Below are 16,768 nucleotides of genomic sequence, written 5' to 3' on the forward strand. Positions count from 1 at the left end.
CTGTTATTTGAAGGGTCTAATTAAATGGCATAATCAAATTCTGGTGATTTAAAAAAAAAACATTCTGGCAATTAACTTTCATGTCATACAAAAACATTCTATTGTAATATATCAGAAATAATTTATTCGTCTGACTACCAATAAAAAATAAGTGGTTTTAAGCAAACTTCACCACTAAAAAGTAATGAATACATTTCCAGGAGATCTAGCCTCTGTAGCATATGTTTCAAAAGCACCATGAATATTTGCCTTTCCATCAATACTCAACCCTTGTCTACAAGCCATTTGAAACCTTTTTTACTACACCAAGTTAAAGATTTTACAATTCCATCACACATTATTCTTTTATCATAACAATACAGGTCAATAACATTTCATTCTTTTCACTTTCTTGTCAGGGTGAGAACCCATCTTACCAATGCAAATCAATTAGGAGACTAAGCCTGTTATTGAATGAGCCAAGCAATTACTTTCCTAAGAATCTGGCCGTGACAGCAAAATCACATTAACTGATAATTACTTTGTCTCTTGGGACTCACACATGATGGACAAGTTCCGCTACCAATACATAAAATGGCAATGATGTAATAATTCTACACATATCTACTGAAAAATCATTAGGCCATTGTATTGCATATGTTTGTATCTAGTACATGACCCTCAGACATGACCAGCAAGCTAACACATGTACAACCATCTACATGTTAATATTGTTTATGATTTTATTTAATAGTAACAGTGACTTTTATATGATTATGTGCTACATGTACTTTAAGCACTTGTACCATGACTATTACAAATGAACTTAAAATTTCCTTCTCAGAGAAGAATTAGTTTCGTACTGAAAAGGTTCTTAGACAGTTGGGATGTGAAATGTCTTATAGTCAGTAACTTAATGTAATTAGATGGACTGTTATAATGTGAGGCCAACAAACAGAGTATAGATTTCAATCTACTTCATATAAGATGGTAAACTTGGATAATACTACCTACTGCATACTCCAATTGTGAACATTGGAAACTACCTACTGTTGAATTTTTTCTGATTTTTGTCTGATTTTTTTTTTTTAACATAAGTGTTAAATGCCCTGCTTATGTTTTATAAGGAAAGCGTTCATATGATGTCATGTTAATTCTATGACATTAATGGTACATCATATAGTTGTAAACATTTTGAGGGGAAACAAACTTATTTGAAACCCAATTAAAAGTTTTCTGTATTTGAGTTTTGCAGACATATATATTGATTTTACCGTCACAAATATCTAGTTAACTTGCTTCATTATGCACCACTTGGTTATCTTAATTGGGTATAGTGAAATATAGACAAACTTAACTTTCTTCCCTCCACTAAGCATAAACTACAATTCACTTCACTTCTAAATCTATATACTTTATGCAATGCATATTCTTAGTAAGAATGACAACAACAAAAAACAAATGACTAAATCATTCACTTATCATAAGGAAGCAATATGTACAGTAAATGCTGAAAAGCTTTAGGCTACTCTAAAATTATCTGTATGATTCCCATATTACCTGATAGTCCTTTGAAGCTTCTGTCCCTTCAGATACAGTTGCAAGCTGGGCTAACTTCTCTTTTGAACGAGAGTGACGTCGGATCAGGTAAATGACGACAACAGCCAATAGTATGCCAGCAATACATCCGCACAAGACGAAGGTGAGGACAAAATAGCGATCATCTTTTACATTCAACTCATCCTGGTTCTGAAATTACAAAAAAAATAATATGTATAAAAGAAAGATACTCGTGAGGGTCAGAATAGGGTTATCACATAAACTTAACAATATCAATGATCCAGGAAAATGTTGTCAAGGTCAGATAAACCTTGCAAAACATGTTAACCTTAATATAATTGCATACACCAGATATAGTAAGCCTTTTGCTTATAATAAATATTTGAGAGAATGAAATGAATAAACTTCAAAAAACTAAGCCATGAAATTAGGTTCAGCATCCTTATGTCACATATTCTGCAACAGGTAAAACACTAGAAGGTTACCTAGAAACAAACTATGAAATAGTTTGAAAATCTAAATCAAGAATGCACTCCTCTTTCTTTACTCGGAATAGCTTAACACCAAAAAACATAAAATACGCTAATGAAATAAAACTCCAGAATTTTACACTGGCATCATGAAACTTGTCTGTTAATCAAACCAAAAGGTTCCCAGAAGAATACAGAATTAAATACACTACACACAAATTTTCTCTACCATAACCAAGTTTTAGCTTAAATAACTTGATTTACTGAATATGAAAATCCTATTGTCTTACAGTTAGGACTATCTATGAATTCATATGCATTGATATAAACAACTTACTATATGTCTCCCATTGATCTAAGTTAAAACATCTCCTAACTCGCAAAGATTTATTGCAGCAAATCTGAATGATTCATTGCTCCCTGATGTAGAATGTTTATATCAGATAGGTCAGAACTTGGTTTTACAAAACATTATTTTCTTTCCTGAGAAGACATTACCAGTGAAAATTTAATATCAAATGGTAGTTCTTGTTGCAAGATATAATTAAGTTTTTACATGGAGAGATTTTCAACTGATATGTTACTGATCAATTAGAAGCTAAATAAGACATTGTCTGCTTTTAAAATTTTGAAACCAGAAATGATGTCACAATTTTCATTCGTCTTTTAATTTCTAATATATATATCCTTTTCTGCATAAAGTGAAATTTTATTAATATTTATCATTTCAATACAACAATTTCCCTTTTCATGATATGAATGGCTTGGAAAATGGACAGATTTTTAAATATTATTACGTTACTATTATTTACCCTAAACTTTCCTCCACTGAAGCCAATAATCAATTGTATGGGCTTTTTTCTCAAACAACTTTTTAATAATCGCACCATTCAAATTCAAACCTGCAGCTGACAAAGATTACATGTAAATTATATTGTAAAACGTTTTAATAAATGTGCCCTTAAGACATTAGGTTAAATAAAAACACTTTTCTCCTTTTAAGTCTAAACTTACAGTTCCGTCATTCTACGATTTGTTGTAATTCACCCTAAGCTAAACCTTCCTGTCATCAAAAAACAAGTCAAACCCGATACTTTACCAAATTACAAACAGAAAATGACATTTTCTTTACTTCATTAAATAAGTAAATGAACAGATATTGGAAATTCTCGAGTGAAAATTACTGCCATTGGGCTAAGAAAGGAATCAACAAGAAAAATCATGCTGATTTGGTTATTGAAAATGGTTGTAGTTCTGCACGGTAATGAGATGGTTTCTACAAGATGCTCATATCATTTGATCAGATTGTAGAACAGGTTTCAATCACTTTACATACTTTGTACTTTATTTGTCCCTTTTAAATTTTTTTATTCAAGTGGCATTGATGGAGTCTTTTGTGGATGAAATGCACGTCTGGATATCTATGATGAGTTTATCTACTCAGTGGCAAAATAACAATCAAAATCAAAGTTTGAAACATTTCTGACAAATTTTTTTTCTCCAAGTAGAGATTTTTTTCCAATAGGAACACCTCCATTTAAGGAAATAGACAACATAATCTGCATGAATCTTTCTATACAGAAAAGACTTTAAGTATTCTACTTATCTATATATTCAAGTTATGCATGTCTTTATCAAGTTATGTATGGTGAGTATTCAAGTTATGCATGTCTTTATCAAGTTATGTATTGTGAGTATTCAAGTTATGCATGTCTTTATCAAGTTATGTATTGTGAGTATTCAAGTTATGTATGTCTTTATCAAGTCATGTATGGTGCGTATTGAAGTTATGTATGTCTTTATGAAGTTATGTATGGTGAGTATTCAAGTTATGCATGTCTTTATCAAGTTATGTATGGTGCGTATTCAAGTTATGGATGTCTTTATCAAGTTATGTATGGTGAGTATTCAAGTTATGTATGTCTTTATGAAGTTATGAATGGTGCATAAATCAAGTTTATAATGTATGGTGTATATTCAAGTTATTACCAATATTATTTCAACTGATTGGGTGGAGCTTATGTTTTAATTTGCATAAGGACAGTCTATGTGAAAATGTGTGTGATAAGGATGATTGCCATTATAATTATTATGGAATTCTAATCACTAATCAGTGTCACCAAAGGCATATACAAAAGAACTGAGTGTATGGTATGGGACGAATAATTGGACACTTCATTGATGAGCTTATCCCAAAACTCCTGTCTATAGATGGCCTGGTCTTCAATGAGCGAACTTCTTAAACGCCGCCCAGCCAAGTGAAATAAATCTAGTAATATGTATGGTGTATAAATCAGTTATGTATGGTGTATAAATAAAAGTTATGTATGGTGTATATTTAAGTTATGTATGGTGTATATTCAAGTTATGTATGGTGTATATTCAAGTTATGTATGGTGTATATTCAAGTTATGTATGGTGTATGTTCAAGTTATGTATGGCGTATTTATTCAAGTTATGTATGATATGTATATTCAAGTTATGTATGGTGTATATTCAAGTTATGTATGGTGTATATTCAAGTTATGTATGGCGTATGTTCAAGTTATGTATGGTGTATAAATCAAGTTATGTATGGTGTATAAATCAAGTTATGTACGGTGTATGTTCAAGTATAAATGTATGGTGTATAAATCAAGATATATATGGGGCATTTAACAAGTTATGTAGGGTGTATATAACACGTTATGTACGTTGTATATTCAAGTTAATGTGTAGAGTATAAATCAAGTTATGTATGGTATATTAATCAGATATGTGTGGTATATAAATCAAGTTATGTGTGGTATATTAATCAGTTATGTGTGGTATATAAATCAAGTTATGTGTGGTGTATTAATCAAGTTATGTGTGGTATATAAATCAAGTTATGTGTGGTGTATTATATCAAATTATGTAGAAAATACTACATTAACATATTGATATTTCAGTTGTTTAATTTTCAGTTGCAATATACTACTTTATTACCTTTGGCTGGAATCTAGGTAAAGTTTATATAAGATATATAGGCATGATATTCAGAGCCATTATTTTATATTTATGATAACTGTTAGCCTTATTCAGTATATATGCATGCAGACACGACTTCAAGTGAATTATAGAAGATAAACCGTTGGATTGTGAGGCATGGAGAGCAGCTGATCTGAATCACACAAGATTATATAAAGCTTCAGTTTCTGGCATGTTGAGCCATTGATTGTATTACTTCTGCTGTAATTATAAGGCAGTGAGTCATCCTGCTAACATCAGCGATTTTTAACTTGGAAAAAGGTTAATGTGCTACCATGTTTAAATTACCATTCCTTATATAACTATCAAACATTTATTTTTATAACAAATCTAATTGTTGACTTATTGGTTTTAAAATAAAGACAGAATTTGGTTTAAAAGATGGATATTTTTTTAAACGTAATTAGGTGCTGTATATATGGTTCTATTCACATCAAAGGTTGATAAAATATTTATCACAACAAAAATTGAAATTGTACTCTGTTATATTCATATTGTGAGGTGCATAATTTCATATTAGAATACATCATTAGATCAGTCTGTTGATTTTTTTCCATTTCAGGTAATTTTGAGAGAACTTAATTTTGTAACATAGAAACCCCTACAGGTAAATATATAGGTAAGAGTACTTTCCAGGATATTCTTCGACATAGGTAAAAAGTATATCTTTGTAGACTAAGCTCGGAATATAGTTATTGCATTAAAGCAATATTTGTTAAAGTACAACAAAAATTAATAAAGGAAAAAGAACTTCTTCATTGGCAAACCTGAATTATGATAGTTTATAATACAATTGCATAAAAGCAATATTTCTTATAGTACACCTAAATTAATAAGGGGAAAAAGAACTTATTCATATCTAGACAATAAATATCATAGATCAAAGTTTTATTCATAGTCTCATCTTAATAAATGTATAAGTACTTCTTCATCTTAGATTATATGAAGATAAGTAAAAGTACTTCTTCATTGACACACCATGGGGACTAAATAAAGGTAAAATCTAACTTTCTCTACACACCATATATAGGTACTTAGTTCAATGTACTTCAAAGACACAGGTTATAGGACTTCTTTAAATACAAAACGAAAAATGTCTAGAAATACTTCTTCATTTAGACACACCTATAAAATATAAGTGAAAGTACTTTTTCGTAGACAAAACTAAAGAATGGTATAAATTCTTCTCCTTGTAGACAAACCTTAAGCATACATAAATTTTCTTTAAAAACAAAAATAAATAAAAGTGAAAGTTCTTCTTCCCCCGACACAACTTCATGAATATGAAAATTAACATTTACACTCTTAGAACTGTACTATTTTGAGCATGATAAATGCTGCAAATACAATATTAAATACTTATATAATATAATAAATATCAAAGTTTAATATAAGTACAAAGTAAACTCTTGAGACCCTAATCAGAAAACTTATCAGACATTGAACACTGAACATTAGAGATACTTATAATCCTGGTACATTGGTCTATTAGATGTCAGACATAAAACCAGAGAAAATTCATTCTAAAATTGTCTTATCAATTCTTAAATTAAGATGTTAATCAGATAACTTATGTATTTTGTCCAAAAACAATATTTCCCCATTATTTTCTGTAAAATCAACAATTTTCTCAACCATAAATTGCAATTATCATAGACTTTTCCTCACAGACTTAAGAGAATCTAATAAAAATGCATTCATTTTCATTAAGCTTCTCCACGTTATCAAGCCTAATCCATCTGATGGGGTTTTACGCCTACCGTCATACAATGATGAATTTTCAATGCCGTACTGGATCAAGTCTCCTCATTTAAAACATCTAAGTAACCTAAATCAAGATAATCAATTTCTGGAAATTTTCTTCGTAAAAGGCGTTAATTAAAATTCATGTCACATTGTCATACTGTGGAATGATAGTATAATGAAAGATACAAAATTCACAATAAAATTGATTGAAAGATGGAAGTACAAGTTTTCTTAAACATGTACAAATCTAGCCTCAAATTTCCATCTCTAATACAATTTTAAGGTATGGCTTGCATTATCTCCCAGTATAATTTCACTCCAAATTTGTCAACATTTCCTCTATTTTAATAGCAATTTAAGATCTAGATTTTCAATTAACTATAATATTGTCGCGGATATTTACATTAACTAAATTTCTCCCACAATTAAAACTCTTTATCAAATTAGGAATACTTTAAAGAAACCCTTTTGTTCATATAAAAATTGCTCAAAAAATTTGAAAATTAAAGTTTCTATTGAAATTCACAATTTGCATTTTGCAAGTCATAAATTGATTACTGAATTGAGAGTCTCATTCCTAGCTCGCCATTTAAATAGATCTTTTGTAATATTGTAAACTGAATTTTTCTGAAATCTGGTTAAAGTAATAGAGAACAAGGGTAATAAATTATTCATGTTTAATGAAATAAATCAAATGGTAATGAATCAAGGCAAAGCCCTAAGGTAAGCATCCAATGAAAAATTAAAAAAAAACATAATCATTTTTTTTACAATTCACAGCAGGGATTTTTTGTATTACTCTAAATAATGTATGAAGAGAGCAACTGAACCAAGTAATGTGTATTGACAGTGACAGTCTTGTCTTCTGAGCAATACACAATAGTCTTTAATATGTATTGTCAAGCAAACTCCTTTGTTTGAATGGGTAATATAGAATAGACTGCACAGTTCTGTGGTCAAAGTGTATTTCTACTGAACAAACAAATCATAAACCAGTATCTAAACGTTCCCAGAGTGACAGACCCTTGAAAAGAATTTATTGTAGGGTTGTCATATGATCTGGAAACACAGATTTAATCAATTTAGGTAGCATAGACTAACAGGTCCCTATAGGAAACAATACAATAATTTATCTTTAAATGGAATTGTAATAGAAGAAAACAAAATTGCTGTTGTTTTTTGATTTGTTAAACAGTTTGTTATTAAAATTGTACTTTTGAAATTGTTCAACAAACAAAACTATTTTCCAAGGCCAAAATAGGTAAAATATATCTGGAACTTTATAACACTTTCTTATAAAAAAAATATTGGGTTGAATGTGAGATAATATTCTAATTCTAATATACCTAATATAAATTATTTTAAAAGAGGAAAGGTAACATTTTCAAGACCTCAGCCCAGGATCTAAGGAAAATAACCTTGTCAGGATTTTATCATTTCTATTTTTAACTATTTATGAAGACCATACTTGTATAATTATACTATATATCTAAAAACTCAAAATTGTAGTTAGTTGTTTGATGAACAAAAAGTGCACTAAATTTTAATAAAATGGTTGTTTTCACTACATGCATAATATACCTATTCATAAACAACAGTTTTGTCAAAGTGATATTCGCCTGAGAAAAAAGTTTTAAAAAATTTGTCACATGCTAAAAAACTGAGATTATTTTTTTTTTTTGGTCTATGCAAGAAAAGCATACTTTTAAAACATTTTTGTCTTAATAGTAGTTTAACTATACTTGTAGGAAAGTATGATTTCATATAAGAAATAATCCCTTTTTTTCAAATTCCATATGTATAAAATAATGAGATGTGGTATGATTAATGAGACAACTATCCACCAAAACTTAAATGAAGTTGATGTTTAAAGCTATTACAATATTTTTGAAGAACAATCACTGCAAATGAGAAACAGACTCCAAATTCATTATTTTTTTTATTAAATCTTAAAAATAGAAAATAAAATATAATCTTATACATATGACGATTAAACGTAACACGAAATAACATCTATAGTTGGTCTTGAATTTGAGCAGATATTATGCATAAGCAGAAATTGTTTTAAAACAAATAGTGTATGACAGCATCCCTTTTTTGTGTAATGTTCAAAGAAATTACCAACAGTTTTATTGGATGTTTTCTTGAGATTAAATTTGCTGATCCTCTGTTAAAAAGAAATAATCTAAAGATAAATATTGATATTTTTTAGAGCGCAATAAATGTCAGTATCATCTTTACCTTGAAGTTAATGAATAATACATTAATGATTTTTACTGTGAGCAATTTTTTGCTTCTTTAATTAAAGTCACACAAGTTATTCTTCACTGAAGGGGAAGTTAATAAGATTTGTCATTTTGAAAATAAAAAATAAATTTCCTACAATTGTGAAGCGAATAAGGTCGACAACATGATATAATTTTTTTTTATTGTAAAGAAGATTTTGTAAATTCAATAAAACTTTTGCACACAAAGAAATATACATTAAAATAAACCATAAAATAATTTGTAGTAATTTAAATGATCTTTTAATATTTTCAAAAATTCAAAACATTAAAAAATGTTCAGTAACTGCAAGCAACATCAAAAAGCTTCTTTTTTTTAAATGTCTATATAACATATAGGACACTATGGGATATGAACACAATTTACTGTTTCAACATAAATTGCATAACACATTTTACAGACAAAATAAATATTTATAATATTAAAGGAATAAGCTTATTATTTTTTTCTCTTCAAAGATTGTCTCCCTCATCTCAAGTATAAATAAATAACCATATTTTTGTTTTAATTAAATCTAATCAAATATTAAAGATAAATTACAACAAAACCAGATTATTCTCATTCAAAATTTAAATTTAAATGCAGAAAAATATCAATTTAATACACCTATAAAATGAATAAAATATTTATAATTTTGGTTTGCCATTCAAGTCTTATCTTTTAAATATTGAAAATATTATCTTTTGTATGCAAACAAAGACACTCTAGTAACCCAGCATTATTGCAATTTATTTTAACAAAGGCTTACCTAAATTCAATAGAGGATATCTTTACTATGAAATCACATCTCTCCTACCACATTGAATTGGAACTACACACCATGACAATGGCATCATGTCCCCAAAGTCCCCATGCTGACTAGTGATAAATATGTATACATCCATACCACTAGGACTCAGCCTCGGAACTGCAGACGAAATCAGAATTTTACGTTGATTTGCCATTGTATCACTAATATTAACATTATATTGATCAGAATTCCCATCATGACATGCCTGTTACCTAGGTAACCATACTCAACTATCTTTTCCAAAATGATTTTAATGTTTTGGTGCTAAAAATTCTTAAATGACTTTATATGGAAATATCGTGATTTTGAACAATATTAATGAAAAATAGATTTTAAATTTTATAACATTGAGGACAAATGTTTGAGATTCAATCAAGTTTTTAGTAATTGTAGAAGGGAACTTTTCTTAAAATCTATATAAATTTTAATTTAATATAATAGCAATGAAAATCAACATCTAAGATCAGTTATTTTCATAACCTTATATAACTTGGATCAGAATTAATGTATAAAGTCACTTTTTCTTCAAAAAATGTTTGTATCAGTCAATATCTAAGCATATATCTTATCCAGGAGTCATTTAACTTTTGTATCATTTATTAATTATCGTAAATGGTATTGCTATTTTTACCTTAAATTACCATGTTTAATAGTATTTCTTTTTTGATATCAAGTCAATTGACTTTACGATTTTATGATTATGTGAACTTTCAGTATGGAAGTATCAATCAACTTATATCTAGTTGTCATGGTTTACAATTTGGGAAATCAATCATTTTTTATTTTATTTTATCACATATCTAATATATATTGATATGAGTAACATGTATCCATGTATTAACTACATTTTAACAGTTTGGCTCTACAGACATTGTGTAAAATATTTTGACATAGATACACTGTGTGTTATCATCCACTTTATATCATTACATCAAACAATTAAAACATCTTGAAAATAAGTCCTCGAAAATAAGTCAAAATAAGTCGCCACAAATTGAATAGAAACAGCTATAAGTAAGAATAAGTTACCCATAGAAATAAGATGGTTAACAGCATCTTGCAGTTTAAAGGGGCACAGGCATTAAAATTAATCCAAATTCGGATATTCTATTCATAACATACAAAAACAAATATCATAATTACAAAAGGTCATATGAAACAATTAAAAACAATACATGAGCTCACTATAGTGTATAAGCTTTTTGTAGACATTTAAGAGCCTTCTATATATCCATTGACATGACTTCCACAGACTGTAAATGGTCAAATAATCTGATACTAACATTCAAATAAATAGATAGCAAGTACATGCAATTGCATTTTTCTGGGTCTGTTTGATTTCAAGTTACAGGATAAAAATTATTTAAACTATCATTTTAGAATAATTTTTAGTGCTGGATCTGGCAATGAAATGGTTATTCCTGTACCCATCTTCTCTAAAGGTTAAATTAAAAGGTTGCAAGTATACCAATTTCAAATGGTTTGAATTATTGACTTAAGAAATTCAGTGATGTGTTTATCTTATTACAATGAAACTGAATCAAACTGACTGCTTAGAGTGAAATATTATTTCATTATTATTTGATAATGTTTAAAACAAAAATAAATCATATTTTATATTTTTGTGGAATTTGTAGTGAAAGTCCCTTTAAACTACATGTAGTATAAAATGACAGGAATCTAAAATCATTATCATTGGATTTATACTGCTGAAGTAATTTTTGTTTAAAGTACAAAAATCTGTTTAAATCCTAGATCTTTGTGTTTTATTGTATACAGACACTTTTAGGGTATATTCAATCAAAGATTAGTCTGATTAACTCCATTGGATGACACTGATGTTGTTCAACTGTTTTAGGTCCTAGAAACAGAACAAATGTATAATACTAAAGAATGGCAACTATACAAAATGGTGTGATATTTACTCTACCCTCAAGATTTCCTTTAAATGTTAAAATTGACATCTCAGAACAAAAACATTAAATGTTTAACATAACTCCTAAAATATTCTTGAAGAAATCATTCAGATTTCATTTCTATTTTAATCAAAATTACACAGCCAGTTTACATAAAAGTGATATAAAATGACTACAGACATTAACCCTTTTTTTTCAAAATTTTGATATTCTCTAGAGAAACAATCTTTCTTTACACAAACCACAAATACTTAAAATTCAAGAAAAATATTTTCACAGAAAAAGAAAGATTTTCTAATGTATTTGTATATCAAATTTTAACTCACAGTAATAGTGAATGAGTCAAAGGAGTGAGTTCGGTAAGGGCCATATTTGGCCCGATTATAAAGTTCAATGTAAGAAGACAAAAAGTGTTTGAAGTTGACTTAAAGACATAAGATAAAGTTAAATAGAACTATTTTTGACAAAGTTTAATTCTAACACGTTGACTTTTTCATCAAAAAAAGGTCTAGATAAGAGATTTTGGTGAAATTTGGCAAAATCAGCAGGATTTCAACCAAATATAGGACCAGGAAACATAGAACGCAGGCGTCGACAAGCTAAATATTTAAATAAGACATGTGAAATGTCTTCACAAACATTATTTTAAAAGAACTTTGTTTTCAACGTAATTGCGCTCTTTAGTTCTTGTCTAACATTCAATTGAAATTTACCCTTTTTTATTGATTTTTTCATGGAAAAGCAGTATGAGTACAACTTGTGACGTCATAATAAAACACAGGAAGGTAAATTTTCAACAAAATGGCTTATTTCCTAACTAGTGACTGTATTAGCTATAATTTATTGTGATATTTGTCAAAAAATCCTAATTTGAAATTTATGCTAAAAAGTTATCAAAGGTACCAGGATTATAATTTAGTACGCCAGACGCGCGTTTCGTCTACATAAGACTCATCAGTGACGCTCATATCAAAATATTTATAAGGCCAAACATGAACAAAGTTGAAGAGCATTGAGGATCCAAAATTCCAAAAAGTTGTGCCAAATACGGCTTAGGAAATCTATGCCTGGGATAAGAAATTCCTTAGATTTTCGACAAATTCTAAGTTTTGTTACAGGAAATTTATAAAAATGACCACATTATTGATATTCATGTCAACACCGAAGTGTTGACTACTGGGCTGGTGATTCCCTCGGGGACGAAACGTCCACCAGCAGTGGCATCGACCCAGTGGTGTAAAAAGTTATCAAAGGTACCAGGATTATAATTTAGTACGCCAGACGCGCGTTTCGTCTACATAAGACTCATCAGTGACGCTCATATCAAAATATTTATAAGGCCAAACATGAACAAAGTTGAAGAGCATTGAGGATCCAAAATTCCAAAAAGTTGTGCCAAATACGGCTTAGGAAATCTATGCCTGGGATAAGAAATTCCTTAGATTTTCGACAAATTCTAAGTTTTGTTACAGGAAATTTATAAAAATGACCACATTATTGATATTCATGTCAACACCGAAGTGTTGACTACTGGGCTGGTGATTCCCTCGGGGACGAAACGTCTAAACTAGAGGCTCTAAAGAGCCTGTGTCGCTCACCTTGGTATATGTGAATATTAAACAAAGGACGCAGATAGATTCATGAAAAATTGTGTTTTGGTGATGGTGAAGTGTTTGTACATCTTACTTTACTGAACATTCTTGCTGCTTACAATTATCTTTATCTATAATGAACTTGGCCAAGTAGTTTCAGTGGAAAATGTTAGTAAAAATTTACAAATTTTATGAAAATTTTAAAAAATTGAATATAAAGGACAATAACTCCTTAGGGGGTCAATTGACCATTTCAGTCACGTTGACTTATTTGTAAATCTTACTTTTCTGAACATTATTGCTGTTTACAGATTATCTCTATCTATAATAGTATTCAAGATAATAACAAAAAACAGCAAAATTTCCTTAAAATTACCAATTCAGGGGCAGCAACCTAACAACCAGTTGTCCAATTCATCTGAAAATTTTAGAGCAGATAGATCTGGACTTGATAAACAATTTCTTCCACTGTCAGATTTGCTCTAAATGCTTTGGTTTTTAAGTTATAAGCCCAAAACTGCATTTTACCCCTATGTTCTATTTTTAGCCATGGCAGCCATCTTGGTTGGTTGGCTGGGTCACTGGACACAATTTTAAAACTAGATACCCCAATGATGATTGTGGCAAAGTTTGCTTTTATTTGGCCCAGTAGTTTCAGAGGAGAAGATTTTTGTAAAATATAACTAAGATTTACGAAAAAAATGGTTAAAAATTGACTATAAAGGACAATAACTCCTAAAGGGGTCAACTGACCATTTTGGACCTGTTGACTTATTTGTAAATCTTACTTTGCTAAACACTTTTTTCATTTACAGTTTATCTCTATCTATAATAATATTCAAGAAAATAACCAAAAATAGCAAAAATTTCCTTAAAATGACCAATTCAGGGGCAGCAACCTAACAAAGGGTTGTCCGATTCATCTGAAAATTTCAGGACAGTTAGATCTTGACCTGATAAACAATATTACCCCATGTCAGATTTGCTCTAAATGCTTTGGTTTTTGAGTTATAAGCCAAAAACTGCATTTTACCCCCATGTTCTATTTTTAGCCATGGCGGCCATCTTGGTTGGTTGGCGGGGTCACCGAACACAATTTTTAAACTAGATACCCCAATGATGATTGTAACCAAGTTTGGTTGAAATTAGCCCAGTAGTTTCAGAGGAGAAGATTTTTGTAAAAGTTAACGACGGACGACGACGACGACGACGACGGACGCCAGACGCCAGACGCCAAGTGATAAGAAAAGCTCACTTGGCCCTTCGGGCCAGGTGAGCTAAAAAGGAGGCCATATTAGGACCTTACCGAACCTACTCCTTTGTCGGTTGTCTCAGAAAAGCATGAATTTGTCCATTGACAAATATAAGCGTCGACAGGATGTAAGATCAGTAGTCTTTATAAGAGTTTTATTCTTAACTATTGGAAAGAAATATGCAGACAACCTTAAGAACTGCCTGCACAAACATCAGGTGATTTTTAGTTTCCCATGCTATCAGGCAATATAATTACATATAGTCTTATACACTTTTATACTAAAATACAGATTGCTTGCTTCTTCCTCTAACTAGTTCCCAACAATAATCTTCATGATATATACAGTACATCTGTACTTAAAGTCTATGGTTTAAATATAAGAAAAGTCTTTAAAAAATATGACACAACATTATGCACTGGAAAAAAATAAGAGAGAGGTCATTGGTTTCTAACAGCCTCTCCTGTTATAAATAATAATTTTATCCTTTTTTACCACAAAACCATTGCTGCAACACCTGTACATGTTTGAATGAACCAAAGAAATATTGTTCCAAGACATGCACAAGAAGTAAGACAATAAACGGTATTCTTAATTTATTAGGAATCAGGTGAGGTAAAATGGAAAATGAATAGCAGGGCTTTCATTTCGATAAATAAATTTTGAAATCATTGACAAGTTGTCTCATATATTGATGATTTTTTTTTTCAAATTTTCTTCTTAAATGTTAAAGTATAATATAATAGAATGTCACAATTTGCACTTTTCATGATTTTTACTTCTGAAAAAATTGCCTATCTAGACCAAAGTTCTATACGGGGTGCTCAATATGAGCATAAAATTAAATATTAAATTCCTTAAAAATGGTCCAGCCAGTACTTCATATGTTTCAATAAAAATCCATGAGTGGACTCCTATTGGGTAAACTTCTTTTTCTAGAATACATGAACAGGGATAATTCTTGATTCTATATATATTTTTTTGTTACTTTCCAGAGGTGTGCCTGAGACAAAGATTTTATATATATACTAATATGTGATAACTGTTGTTTCTTATTTGTGTTTGTAACTTGTGTTTATTATATTTGTAAAAGAATATTATATTACAATGATATTATATTATGCTCCTTGTGAGCCCATTTTATGGAAATAAAGCATCTTCTTCTATATAAATATTCCCACACTGCTTGACAATTCTATTTTCCATTTGCTTTCCTTAAACTTCACACGAGAACAACTGATTATAAAAAGGGAGATAACTATATCAAAACAGGGAATATCCGACTCACTACCCACACTAACAATGATTGAAATAATGAATTTAATAAATGTTTCCCGATATAAAAATGAACATACTTTTTGATAATTAATGGTCATCCATAATTTAAAATCTGACTGGAGAGACACTAATATTAATATGCATGAGGGAACTTCAATGACAAATCTGCAGACTGGTGGTTTCAGAATAGGATAGATAATCTGTTTTCAGTCCATAAATCATCATGCAGCACGAAAGTGCAACCCATTTCTACTAATGGCTAGGCCTTTGATTAGCCAAAAGGAACAAGGTTTAGCTCTGTCTACACACATTTAAAGAGGACTATTACTCATCCAGCAGTCTACTGCATCATTGATTTTATACAGTTTCTCATCATTACATATTTTGACATTTTTAAAAGTCAATAATTGATTAAGTTATCATTTCTGATGTTAATTAAATTAAATGCACTATGATAGTCAACCAGAGGCTCAAAGGGCCTGAATAATTTTAATGCTATCACCTACATGATAATGCTGTACAAATTTTACAATAAAGAACTAAATGATTTGAACTGAATCACAGACATTCACAGGGGAAAGCTTTTTTCAATGATCTCCCACTTTGTTCTTTTAACTTGTATATTATATTTTTTCCTCAACTTTCATCAAACTGTCCAAGGTAGGGAGACTTTACTTATTAACAATGACTTAAATTTTAAACTATATTCTCCATATATGTAGCCAGGAGTTCAGACAAACAACTCTTGAAAATATTATTTTTTTTCAAGCCTATCTAAATCATGAATTAAATTTGATCTTTAATTTGAAGTCAGCGCTTCATGATCCCAAATAAACCCCTTCAGAGACATTTTTATAAAGCTACTGGTTTGTGCTTAAACTAAATGTTC

General features: G+C 29.8%; 1 protein-coding gene across 2 annotated transcripts in view; it reads right to left on the bottom strand.

Moving 5' to 3' along the window:
- The window catches only part of LOC139512763 (receptor-type tyrosine-protein phosphatase N2-like), a 141,932-nt gene that overhangs the window by 23,000 nt on the left and 102,164 nt on the right, over window positions 1-16,768 (bottom strand). For both annotated transcript variants that reach the window (XM_071300644.1, XM_071300646.1), the window contains exon 11: window positions 1,540-1,728. In XM_071300644.1, the coding sequence (XP_071156745.1) occupies window positions 1,540-1,728 (189 nt within the window). The remainder of the gene's footprint in view (window positions 1-1,539; window positions 1,729-16,768) is intronic.

This window comes from Mytilus edulis, chromosome 2, assembly GCF_963676685.1.
Source record: "Mytilus edulis chromosome 2, xbMytEdul2.2, whole genome shotgun sequence".
NCBI classification, from domain to species: domain Eukaryota; kingdom Metazoa; phylum Mollusca; class Bivalvia; order Mytilida; family Mytilidae; genus Mytilus; species Mytilus edulis.